The sequence below is a fragment of the Nymphalis io genome, chromosome 11 (assembly GCF_905147045.1).
Source record: "Nymphalis io chromosome 11, ilAglIoxx1.1, whole genome shotgun sequence".
Lineage (NCBI taxonomy): Eukaryota > Metazoa > Arthropoda > Insecta > Lepidoptera > Nymphalidae > Nymphalis > Nymphalis io.
The window spans coordinates 12502978-12516966 of NC_065898.1; the positions used below are offsets into that span (position 1 = coordinate 12502978).

Here is a 13989-nt window from a genome sequence, read left to right on the forward strand (position 1 = left end):
CTTGCGTGAACGTGAAATGTGACATCCCTATCGTAGATCAACAACGACGCTCACTTTTGTTTGATTAAACTAATATTGTATTAATTTAAAATAATAGACTAATAAAATATTAATTACGTTTTAATTTAAAATATAAATAATTGTGATAGAACTTAGTAATATATGAATTGCAAGTGAGATAATTTCTTTAACTTCAAAATGAACGGAAAAGCGAAAAAAGCGGCTCAGCCAAAGAAAAAAACTAATGGATATAAAATGCCAGCACCTATCCCTATTGGCGAGGTTATAAATGATAATATATCTAAAAAGAAATGGCGTATCGGCCCTTCGATAGGAGTTGGCGGCTTTGGTGAAATATATTCAGCATGCGAACACACCAGTTCGCCCAAGAAAACCTCTAGTTACCCTTATGTAGTTAAAATAGTAAGTAATAAATCTATATATCTAACATTTCCATTACTGTTAGTGATAACAATTAAAATTGATATTTTTATCCAACAGGAACCACATGAAAATGGCCCCCTATTTGTAGAAAAGCATTTCTATATTAGGAATGCTAGCAAAGATGACAGTAAGTTCAGATTAAATCAAAATTCTTATTAGAATATAGCATGAAAGATACAAACCACAGCTTGTTCAAAAATAAAAACATATTTCCTGCTATGGAATGAATGATTTCAAAGTAAAAACATCAAATTTTAATAAGTATTTGTTGAATCAGTCTTTAAATATAATTTTAAAGTTTTTTTTCTTTATTTCAGTTGCAAAATTCATGAAGGCAAGGAAATTAAGTACACTAGGTATGCCATCATACTATGGGAATGGTTCCCATGAATTCAAAGGTGAAAAATACAGGTATTTAGTTCTAGAGAGGTATGGCAAAGATGTTTGGAGCCTCTTTAAAGAAGCTGGAAGATGTTTTCTGCCAGCTACTGTCTTCCAGTTAGGATTACAAATGGTTTGTATTTAAAAATATGTTGTAGGTTTTCAATGTAATATATCTCTACTTATATATAAAAATGTGAATTTGCTTTAAGATTTGTTTTCTTATATTCAAAAATCCTAAATGATTTGTATTCTTCGATGTCTTATCAATGGGTATTTAGGAATATATATTTCATTCCAACCAAGTAATAATTTGGGTAGAAGTGGTTATGGCTAATGAGACTTTACATGTATAACGGGCACTTTAGCTGCTGCTTTACCTCACGTCATAATTCTCAATTGATAAATAACAATTTGTATAGCTCTTTCTTCAAAAATGAAGAAACCTTTATAACATCACTGACCTTAGGACTTTTACACATCCTTTCTCATTGTTAACCTACTATGTAAAAGGAATATGCAAATTTTCATAGTGCTCTACCCCAGTTTGTGAGTTTTTATGTCAGTCAGTCAGTTATTCTTTTACATATAAATAGATAACCAGTCATTAAACTCATCAAACATAAATTATATTGGTATATATGGAATATATTATCCTTGAAAATCATGGAATTTAATGTTCTAATAACTAATAAACTTACTAAATTTAATTGATCTCTATTACTTAATCTTATATTTTAATAAAAATTTTTATGCAATATTTAATTCACCTTCAAGGTGTTTCATTTACTTTCTGTTATGTATGTTGCAATGGTTAAAAAACATATATTCTTTTTAAAAATAAATGTGTATATTTTTGCTTCAACTGTTATTATAATCATTATCCTTCCAGCTAGATGTGCTAGAATACATACACAGCAAGGGTTACGTTCATGCAGATATAAAAGGAGCTAACATACTTATGGGTCTCAAGAAGGGAACCGAGAACCAGGCATATCTTGTGGACTTTGGTCTAGCCACAAGGGTCAATGAGAAAGAGTTCAAACCTGACCCTAAATGTGCCCACAATGGAACCATTGAATATACAAGCCGTGATGCACATTTAGGAGGTAAGATAATTCATGATGTTAAAACAGCATAAGATTGACCGGCCTATTCGTACAGTTGGCAATGACCCTGCCTTACGCTTTGGGGTTGCAAGTTTGAATCCCACCACAAGTGTGTTATGTATTTCTACAATAATTATATATGTATATATGTACGTCAGTCACTAAGTTAGGACCTTAAGAACAGACAAATGTGTGACGAAATTTAAAAATAAAAGTTTCCATGCTTAGAAATTTATGCTTACAATATAAAGCTAGGTAAATAAAATTACATTAAAGACTAATTCTAGCACTCAGAAATCATCTAGTATATTTGTACATGTTCTGTTTACAGTAAGTGTTTGAGTTGAAATATGTTCTTAACAAAGCAAAAAGCTATGAAAATTTTGTGCTATATTTGTTTACCGTTGTGTGCTATTGAATACTTGAATATTTGCTTGCATAAAGTTATTTACCTTGTAAGGCAATATAAATGTAGACAAAAAGGCCAGCTGTCACTAGCTAAATGAAAAATTGAATTATTCTGGAAAAAGGGTGGATAGCTGGGCCCTTCCATAATCAATTCCTTTAATCACCGTGTTTTATTTGATACATTTGTTTTAAAAAAAATCTTTTGTCAGACCTCATGTTATTTACTATTAAAAATTATTTTTTTTAACTACACATTTGATCTCTTAAAACTTTATATATCTTGGTTTTGTGTAATTATTTAGGTATTTATAAAAAAAAAACAGTTTCACTTAGTTTTGACTATCTTTTATACATTCAAGTAAAATGTAGTTATTAACATAAAGATGCAGGTTAACACTTGTTTGTTTTACAGTGGCAACTATGCGAGGTGATCTTGAAATACTCGGCTACAACATGCTACAATGGCTGGTGGGAGAACTGCCATGGGAGAAAAGCTTGAAACAACCCAAATCCGTTCAAAACTTAAAGGAGACATTCATGAAAAACATACGAAATGAAATAAAACAATTCACTAATGTACCTGGTTAGTAATTTCTACAAAATGAATGGATTTTATATAAAATCAAAATATATCATAATTACTCAGTGTTCATGAAATAATAATGTTTTTTATTAGATTCTGTTTTTATTTCAAGAAAATATTATAAAAATGTTCTTTTTTTTAGAAGCTCTAATCAAATACTTTGAGTACATCAACTCATTGAAACCAAAAGATAATGTAGATTATACAAAGTGTCGGCAGTTGTTTGAAAGTTACCTTAAATCAGAAGGGATTGTAAAGACGAGTAAAATGGAATTCAAACAAACAAAAAAACGGAAAGCGACCCGAGTGGACGATAAGAATAATAGTGAAGAACTAAACTCTGATGAAGAAGATGAAACAACAGAAAAAGTCCTCAAAAAGAATACACCAAAACAAAACGGGGACTTAAAATTAATAAAACGACGCAAAAAAGCACCAACGAAGGCGGTTGTCACAGAAGAAAACTCTGAAAACGAAGAACCAGATGTAGTAAGTATAGAAAAAATCCCAACGAGATCGAAGAAGAGGAAATCGGTAGAACCCGCCGTCCTGGTAAAAGTGAAAAAAACGAAGATGGCGCCAAAAGCAACGCCGCCTGCAAAGAAAAACCACGCAAACATTTCGACACAAACGTCTGCTGAAAAACCAAAAGTTAATTCGAGACAAGTCTCTTTTGATAGTCCCATTTCTGAAATTATAGGTGAAAAGAAAAAAATAAGAGGAATAAAGATCAGCGAATCTCCGAATTCGAGCGGAGATATATTTGATGATTCGTTTACTATTGAAGAAAAACGGACGAGATCGAAAAAAAACTTATTGTCAGATGAGGAAGTGACGGTTAAGAGAGTTGTGAAGAAAAAAGTTACCGTAAAACCAAAAACGAAGTCGTGGAAAAACACGCCTGCTGTACTTAATGGACGATCGCCGCCGAAGTAACTGTGCCATAAGTAGTAGAATTAATTTTTTACGTTTGATATAAATTGCCATAATCAATATTCCATTCCCACCATGAATATCACAAATATTAAATACAAAAATGATTATAATTGATATAAGAAACATTTGTGTTTAAGTAATATACATTTTAATAATAGTATAATATTAAAAACCATAGACGCAAGAGATGACATTGATGACCAGTCAGGATGTTTGGCATTTATATTTTTTAATTCATGTAACAATTTTAGAAAATGATTAATTTTCTATATCGTTCAGAAATTCTAAATTAATAATGTTTTTGCCAGATTGTGCATAAGTTTACGTTAATTTTATCGTTTATATCGTATAGTTAGTTAACTTTTGAATGAGTTGTGTATTTTTCGCGCCAATAAAGAATGTTTTACATTAAATACGTCGAATAGTGAAAATATCGTTATATTTGTAATAACTATTTTTAGGGAGATTTAAACATCTTTGTTATTTTAAAAAAACCATTGCAATGAAATAACCAACAAACTTTATTGGCGTTGAATATACTTGTGTGATTATGTTAATGATGCATTTGAAGTTGTTGTTTTTATCTAATGTATGTATTTGCTCAGGTTTCTATATTATCATGTAAAATAAACAGTATTTTAAACAAAAAAAAATATGATCTTTTTTAATAACACAAATGTACGAGGGTAATTAAAAAAAACAATATCAAATCCAAAGCTTTTATTTTTATTTACAATATAATCGTAATATGAAAGTAAACAAAATGTAACGTACCAAAAAATTAGATTTAGAAATTCAATAAACATAACATCGGTCGCCGACATCGGCGCGCTCGCGACGAACTGCGAGTTACAAAAGCTAACGTACACCTAACTTAATACGTTTGTGGAGTGATGTCGCTAAGTCTAGGTTCATTGTGATATGGGCGGGCCGTTCTCAACGGGCCCTTCTCCCTCACTTCCCCTACCGTGGCAGTACGAGCGGTCAAGCTATTATTGACTAAAACACAAAACATTAGCACCATTTGTAAAAAAATATAATCTTTTTTTTTCCAAACATAACTCACTCAGCGCCACCTCATAGATTTGCCACCGATAGCCGTATCCGTGCAGAGTAGTTTAGCTCTTGTGTCGTTACGTGAAGTTTCACGATCGGCTGCGCAGTTTTATTCCAATAAGCCTTCGCAGCATAGCATCGAATTCGTTCTTAGGTACCGTACACACCCAGCACGACACGAAACGTTCTAGACATTCAGTACACTTACTATTAAACATTATAAAACAACTATTTACGCCGTTACAGGAACATTTTTATGCAAAATCTATTTAACTTGCAATGGGACTAGTATAGATATCGAAAACTCCACTTTGTCATGACCTCTGTTGTAAGGAGTTTTACAATAACACATTATGTATAAGATTAAATAAGGCCGCATTCACACTAGCTTTCGATGTAATTAAAATACAATTTCTCAGCAATGTAAATGACGCCAAAATCTCCTTTTAGAATATGCAAAAAAATAATAATAAACAATCATTTTTCGTTTTGTGACCTTGCCGATATGGCTCTATAAACTTTGTGCTAGTAAATAATTTTTTTTTTTTTCAATATAATTTGGTATATATTTTATTTTTTTATAAAATATTGTGTGTGGCATATTTTAAAAGGAGCTTCTTCAACGATCTACATAATAAAGATTAAATTATCCTTATATTCCGTACCCGTCCAAACTTACTCCTAGTATACAACTCAATTCTTATCTCTAAGTGGAATAAAAGTAAAAGTATATACTATGTATAACTAACACGTTCTACATAATTGCGAGGTGGCACTAGCTATCTGCGTACTGGCTTATCTAATAAAGCTGGAGAATGGTGACTTGACAAAAAAAAACACGAGAAATCTTAAAAATATATATTATCAGAAACAAAATCATTTTGTTTTACGACTAGAAAACTATTAATTTCAAATATTTGAACTTAACACTGAAAAAAAGACATTATGTTTTGCTTTTAGATAATGTATGTCGAAAATTCTGCTTAGAGCATAATTTTTAATATATCTTGGCATTAATCAAGTTGTATTTACTTCATACTTATATGTAGAGGTGAGGAGCTGCTCTCGTAATAATTTTACGACCACTAAGATTGGAGCTAGTGAGCTATAAGTCTGAAATTGACGATAATCAATGAAGTATGCCGAAAAGGATGTAGCAAAAGTCAAAGTCCGTATTCCTTACCAGTCGCGTAAAAGATGATATTGTTATTGCAATCCGTTACTAATCGAACTTGTTTTATTTTGTCATATATTTTGAATAGATGTTTTGCTACATATTTCTAGACACTTTTACTGAGCTTTATGCAAGCTCGTCTGGGTAGGTACCACCCATTCATCAGATATTCTACCGCAAAGCAGCAGTACTCGGTATTTTTGGTTGTTTCGGTTTGAGTGAGCCAGTGTAATTACAGGCACAAGGGATATAACATCTTAGTTCCCAAGGTGGCGCATTGCCGAAGTAAGCGAAGTTTAACATTTCTTACAATGCCAATGTCTATGGGCGTTGGTGACCACTTACCATCAGGTGGCCCAAATGCTCATCCGCCTACCTATACTATGAAAAAAAAAGACAGCTCCGTATATATGAGCAAATCCTCACCTCTACATTATGTATATACATAAACTATTTAACAGGTTGATTTTCCTTTCACTTTTGTATTAAAATGATGTGTCAAGTCACGACTCTCCCCGGTCACAACTAAACGACGCGCGTGGCTCATTCTCGGAGCAAATTCTTCTAAAGACATTTATACATAAATAAAAATTAAACAATGGCTCTGCCAAATTGTACTAAGTTAAAACAAATACCTTCACACGTGGCCAGTATTAAAATGATTTCATCATTGAGTACGCTAATTGAATTTAATATTAAAAAAAAAAAAATTTTTTTTTGGCGAAACTAATATCCAAAAATGTTTTCTAATGAATATTATACAAGACAAGCGGTAATAGTTTTCTGACGATTCTTTTAAAGCTTACGATTTATTAATTGTTATCTAAACACAAGGAAAGTCTATGGATCGTATCACACCGCTTCTCTTACTACATTGGAGTATAGCAGAACCCAAATGTCTAACATACAACATGATAGATGCTGACGTCACGCGTTCGTGACGTCAGTGACTGCGTTTAGCTCTAAATAGGTTGTTACCGCTCACCACGTCCGATCAGTGTGATAAGTTCCGGTCAAATTGTTAATAATTTACAATTACAAGAAAATAGGCATCCCACGCGTTCCGTGGGGTCGTAATAAATAACTTTTTATATAAAAATTTGGTGTTAACTCAGTCAGGCATTATTATACAGGTCCCATTACTTTACATAGTTCTCTTAAATGATTTAATTTTGTTTCGAGCGCGGCAAAAGCGTATAATCTATATTGTAACTAAGCTATTTACCAATTTATCAAGTATTTGAACACACTAGACTAGTCGAATCGCTTCTGTCGGAATGTAACATCCATTTTGCATTTCTTATAGCGGTTTGTATAATTGGTACTATCAGAGGCATCTATTTATATTAATTGCACTTTATTTAAAATAACGTTTTACCGGCGGGATTTGAAAAACTTTGCGACGGCAACCACGCTGCGCTTGCGCCGTTATACACGCGACAAAGTTACACTAAAGGTATAAATATAACACATGTTTTTTTTTTTAAAATATTTTTAAACGTTATTATAATATCTTAATCGAATATTTTTGCTATTACAACGCACACAACAGCCGATAATAATTAAAAAAATATTTTGTATAGTCTTATCTATTGTAATTTTCGGGATATTGTTAATTTTGTTATTGTAAATTTTCATACATGTACTTATATAAAAAACCTGTTTATGTTTATTATGAGAGCCGTTGCATGCGTTAACTTGCAACAAACAATATATAATTCTATTAAAACTACCTATTAATGGATTTCATCATGTAGAGCAGAAATGTCCCAATAAAAATACATCTTTCAGAATTACACTAAAATATTTTCACATTTCTAAAGTTTTTTTTTTTACGACCATGGAACACTTCCACTCTAATTATTTATATACATATATATATATTTAAAACCCTGGTGCGTGCGAAAATAAACCTTATCAACACGTACGACTATTTCAATGTGGAAAAATAAAATCACTAATAATATCCACCATTGTGTTTAAATATCTCAACATTGTTGCAAAAATACTACTATAATAAAAGTTATTTTGCCGTGTAAACAGTATTAAATAAAACCATTTTTTGTTTGAACACATAATTCACGCGCCTGAGCCTGTACTTTATGGTGTGTGACGAGCAGAAGATTTTTATTGTTCAAATTTCATTCGAACGGCGGGTTTCACCCTATACATGTCTAATTTGATTAGATCACAAATTTCAAAACCAACAAATTTAAAAAAAAGCGCGATCCGGTCACGAAGGACCAACAATAATTTTAACGCGTAAAAATTGTTATTAAACAGTCATCGATTACATGGGTGGGTTTACTATCAGGTGAAAAGTAAAATAAATCGATTTTATTGATTATACATCGACATACATATTTTTATATAATCCGTCAACATATAGACAAGTGTTTTAAAACAAATGATACAAATGTATCCGATCAACATAAACATTAAAAAAAACATTAAGATTAACATTAAAAAAAAATATCGCAAAATCTTGGAACGAAAGCCCTAACCTAACACATAATTAAAAAAAAAATCCATGGTAATAAGATTTACAAATCGCAATTAGGAACAAAAACGCAACCTACTAACAAACGGCGCGTCATACGCGGCACAAATAAAAAAAAACCTTCTGCATCGCTTGAAATTTTTTTTTACTTCAATTCGATTGTATTAATTCTAATTATATCCCCTAAACTAAATCCGTGAATGGTCGCCAAGACCAAAATGCAGTGTTCATGGAAAAATTTGTGACTACTTTAAGGCACACGACAGAATAAAATCTGTGTCTACTAACTTTTATTTTCGAGTACTTAGGTGTACTAACGTTTAATCATTAAACGATTTGTACACAAAAACCGTACATTTTAGTAGTTTTTATATAACACATGTAAACACATATTTACGTTTTCATTTTTCTATAACGACAAATCCGGTACTTTCGTATCGATCGGAATAAGTTTTGGAAACAAAGGAGGCAAGAAGTAAACTTATTGTAAACAAATTATGAACAATAAAGGGCAAGCTCAGGTGTTTAATTTGGTATAAAACTTGGCTAATGTCATTTGGTACCCTGAAAGTCATAGAATATACGAGAATAATTTGTTAAAATATATTTATTATTAAAATCAAATATTGGTAACGACGTTTGAAGAATTGCCAAATCTATTCAGAATCGACTTGTCCTTTTTCTCTTTCTCTCTCTCTCTCTCTTCCTCAAATTCAGAATAAATATGAAACAGAAGATATGTCCATTCAAATCAATAGCTACAAAAATAACCCTTAATAATGACGTAATTATGTTAAAAAAAGAGTACATTTATCAAACGTTGCAAAATTTCAAGGCAAATTTTTACAAGCTTTTATTTATACCTGTTTGTATATAATACATTTTGTAACTGTACTTTACGAAAATTCCATCAAACCGATTGATTTATAATTTTGCACACACACAGTACTCCATATTACACAATCCATTTTTTTTTTATTATATATGTATACATACACATATAATTCGTTTACGTTTAAATATGAGCACGTTAATCAAATTAATTTGTTTTTATGAGTATCCACAAAAAAAAAATTTGCTTTTTTTTTTCTAATTCAAAATTGTATTAATGAATTGAATATAGCCAAGTTTCAACCAATAACAAACGATAACAATGTAGACATAACTCGATTTGAAAAACGTCGTGGTATAAATTGCACAGTGGTTTAAACAGTACCCTAGGAACACAACAGGTAGTATTATCTGGAACGCATGAACTGAATCAACTACATTAGGCCTCTCTCACAACCGTTGCTTTATCGACTAAGGACAACGGCGAGGCTGAGAAATGTGCACTACACTGGATTGTTTTGTTTGTTCGAATTTAATCATCAGCCGGCATGTTAGGTATCACTTAATTTAACATAACTCTAAGGAATAAATGAATGTTACAATATTTATTTTATGAGAAATAAAAGAGGTTTTATATGTTTAAAAAAAATATTGAAAGTACGTTGCAGGTTTGCGTCGATTGAAAACAGTGATATTAATAAGTATCGATAAATAACTAGTTTTTTATATAAATATAATGTTTAGAATACATCTTTAACAATACCATTACATGAAAAAACACTACGTACACATTTCTCGTCCCCAATCGTCCGTTGTCGTATTTAACATTAATATTTACTATTTCCTAACCCGAATTGGATAACATTATTATAAAACTCGACTAAGAATAGCGCTGTCCTTGTCTTACTTACAGTGTAAGAAAAGGTAGGCATTATTTTTAGCATCGTCGAATTTATATATAAGAGTAATCCACGATCGAGTCACGTGTCTATTTATATATATCGGATATTAACAACGTACTAGAAGTATTTGAATTATTTCCTTAATATATCCTTAAAATTGTATTCGCGATTGTACTAGAGTTTGAACGATATTATCATAATTAAAATATTCAAACGGATAAAACGAATTACATATTTGATTTATAATTAATTATGTTAAACGTATTTTGTACGAATTAATGTATCATCAGATTGTTATATATTAACCGAGAAAATAACGAATGACACGCACACTTATAAAAATGCGTACACACATATATAATATATACATATACGTTCAATAACTATTAATGTAAGACTTGCGTGGACTTAGAAACATTTCGATCTTATATTTATACAGACAGTAATAGAAACACAGCGAATCGTATCACGGAAACAGAAGCAAGCGATATGCGAAACTATACATGAATCAATTAAAAAAATTACACATTTTACTTATGATTTTTGAAGAAAAAAAAAAAAACAATCAAGACTTGAAACCTCTGCCCTATAAACGTACCTCATACGGTATTTTTTGTAGCTAGGAATGTTTTAAAATTTCCATAGACAATATCCGAAATTAATATTTTAAATCATATCATCCAATGTGTTGTCCAATCAATATTATAACGATATTGAGAATTTACATAAAACTACTGCAACAGTATTGATTATAGAATAATAAATCGATTCTCAATTTAATTTTTTAATTATCATTGAACCTCTGTAGGAATATGTTTAAAAGGGACTCGAATCAAATGGTTCCAAGGTTTTTGTAGACCGTTCGTAGTCAAAATGCAAAAAAAAAAAAACAAATCACGTCTGTATGTGTATAACGATAAATAAGGTAGTTAACGTAATAAGATAATTATAAAAAAATTACCATTGTAGGTAAGTATGGGACAAATTGTACGATCATACGCTTTTCTATACTTAATGGCAGTTAATATTTAAGTTAAGCGCCTCAGCTGAGTGTTCCCTCTCGTCATACTGTTAGAGAAGAACGGATCTTATTGTAATGAAATAAAAACTTTATTCCTTTGAACGCTATAGCGTACGTTACAGTAATGTATGGGCTGCTGATTTCGATTCCTCGAGTATTGCGACGAAAATTTCTAAAAATTACACTATGCGTGGCTTCAACCTAACTGCGGCCAAGGGTATATGTACATTTAACTATTGAGTTGTTGCAACATTTTGATTTGAATAAAATTTACGACAATAAATGTTATCGAAGTAGTAAGGTGTTCTAAATACGAGTAATTTAATTTAAATATTCTAATAATAATTTGGCATAACAGTGCAATCATAACTCTGTAAGGGATTACTAGTTAGAAGTAATGTAAAGAGAAAGCTTATCGTTTAAAAAATATAATCGAGGCTGGTCGTCCAGAGCACACAGGAGCGCGATAATATAATATACAATTACACTAATTACATTCGCGTTTTCAACGTTCACGTTCGTGTTCGTTAAAAACGCAACATACTTCTTCTGCCTTGTGCTCGAATCGGATGATCAGCCTTATTTTGATATATAAATATATAAAATTTTGTAGAAAGAAACTTAATAATACCACTTATATTAATGATAACGCACGCTTGATCTTGTTCACAATATTTCATATCAATTCGTACAAAACGTAAACAAATGATTTATAGTCAAATTAAAAATAAAATTGCGATATATATAGATATTCGCATTAATTTAAATAATATCAACAGATTTATCTCAATGATATAAAACATATTATCAATATTTCATTATCGTATTTTGATTTTGTTCAAAATTTGTACAAATTGAATTGAAAGGGAACACAGAGACGAGACGAGATGAGATGAGACGAGTCGAATCTCCGACGAGATGCCTCGACGTGAGTGCGGCCTTCGGTGATTACACTGTCGGTACAGAGACAAAAATTAAGTTTAATGAAAAACAAGTGAAAGATTTGAAAATTAAAACATACGCATCACTAAGAGGCCCATTGGATGTCTTAACCGACGATCGCAAACCCGGGCAAGTTACACTAAATTTTTTATGTGCATAATTTGTGTTTATGATTCATCTCGTGCTTGACGGTGAAGAAAAACATCACGCGGAAACTTGCATGTGTCTAATTTTACTAAAATCAGAATTTTTGATTTTCATTGAAGCGGCATGGTGGAATAAGCTCCAAATCGTTTAATCAAATGGAAAGGCGTCCGAAGCCCAGCGATGGGACACTAACATGATGTTATATTCCTTTTACTTTTTTTAAGAAATGTTGTTTTTAGGTAGATTAAATAACGAGTGGGTGGAACCAGCCCAGACGGACTTGCACGAAAACCTCCCGCCACGTACATAAAATGGTGATATGATATTAAATGTCAATTAAAATACGTCCGTGCAAATGATAACGTCGCCAGCGATTTAAGTATGGAGTTGAACCTGGCGCCACGTACCGCTAGGTGGCGTCGGCGGCGTACTTCTCGCTGCGCAGGAAGTCGATCTGCGTGTAGAGGCGCGGCGCGGGCGCGGCCGGCGCGCGGCGCGGCTCGAGGTCCAGCGCCGCGTAGTGCACGCCCGCTGCGGGCACACGCGCACGTTTACTGATTGCTATCGAGACTTGGTCGACAAATATACTTTGTTAAATCTGTTAAGATTTGTAAAAGAGAAAAAACAAGCCAACTATATGACTTTCTCGATTTTGCTCGATCTAAAATTGAAAAAGTTTCACTAAATTGAAAATAAAATAAAATGTTAGTAAATGATTTTATTTATAATTAGGACTATTATAAAATTAAATTTTCCAACATTTTTTTCAAATTTTACTATTCATAAAAATAACAAATTCCTAAGTACTTGTATAATGCCCTATTGTACAAATACTTAAAAAATTCTTGCAATTGCAGATTCACTTGCGATCTTTCGCGCGATTCGTTCGTTACCGAATGAGTAAGCGAGACTAACCTCTGACGTCATCCGGGCGCACGATGGTTTTGGCGGCGGTGGGGTTGGCGGGCGGCTCATCGGGCTCCGGCCCCACCAGCTGCACGTACTGCGGCGACGACGACACCTCGTCGGCGTCGGCCGGCCGGGCCTCGGGGCTGCGGCGCCCGTCCTCCGAGATCTCGCGCACCGTGCTCAGGTAGTGGTGGTCGTCCTCCAGCTCGGCCACGTCGGACTCGGGCGGCGACGAGGGCGACTCCATGGACATGTGGAACAGCGTCTGCGAGCCGAGCGGCGTGCGCGGCTCGCGGCGGCGGCGCCGGTCGTCGGGCGACGCGGCGGCGGGCGACGCGGCGGCGGGCGACGCGGCGGGCGCGCGCGGCGCCTGGCGCGGCGCGGCGATGGCGATGGGCCGCGTGGGCGCGCGCCCGTACGACATCTCCACGTAGCCGTCGGGCGTGGCGGGCGTGGCGGGCGTGGCGGGCGCGTCCCGCTCGCCCGCCCGCTCGCCCGGCCGCATCTCCACGTAGCCCGCGTTGCGCGGGGACATGTCCACGTACTCGTCCACGTTGCAGCGCCGCGGCTCCATGAAGCCGGCGCCGGGCGGCGTTCGGGCCACGATCATCTGCGAGGGCCACTGTAAACGATTTAGCCGACTTCG

The 13989-nt window shown here is 33.8% G+C and overlaps 2 protein-coding genes across 5 annotated transcripts in view; one reads left to right on the top strand and one right to left on the bottom strand.

Moving 5' to 3' along the window:
- Window positions 1–4571, top strand: LOC126771741 (serine/threonine-protein kinase VRK1). Its single transcript, XM_050491810.1, has 6 exons — window positions 1–423; window positions 502–571; window positions 762–958; window positions 1718–1934; window positions 2755–2925; window positions 3068–4571. Exons 1-6 carry the CDS (start codon window positions 199–201, stop codon window positions 3859–3861), a joined length of 1674 nt encoding a protein of 557 aa, XP_050347767.1. The 5' UTR covers window positions 1–198; the 3' UTR covers window positions 3862–4571.
- Window positions 4567–13989, bottom strand: part of LOC126771725 (insulin receptor substrate 1) — a 27853-nt gene continuing 18430 nt past the window's right edge. For all 4 annotated transcript variants that reach the window (XM_050491774.1, XM_050491772.1, XM_050491773.1 and 1 more), the window contains 3 exons: window positions 13350–13953; window positions 12842–12965; window positions 4567–12298 (listed from right to left, as the gene is read on the bottom strand). In XM_050491774.1, coding sequence (XP_050347731.1) covers window positions 12844–12965; window positions 13350–13953 — 726 coding nt within the window. In that variant the 3' untranslated portion in view covers window positions 4567–12298; window positions 12842–12843. The remainder of the gene's footprint in view (window positions 12299–12841; window positions 12966–13349; window positions 13954–13989) is intronic.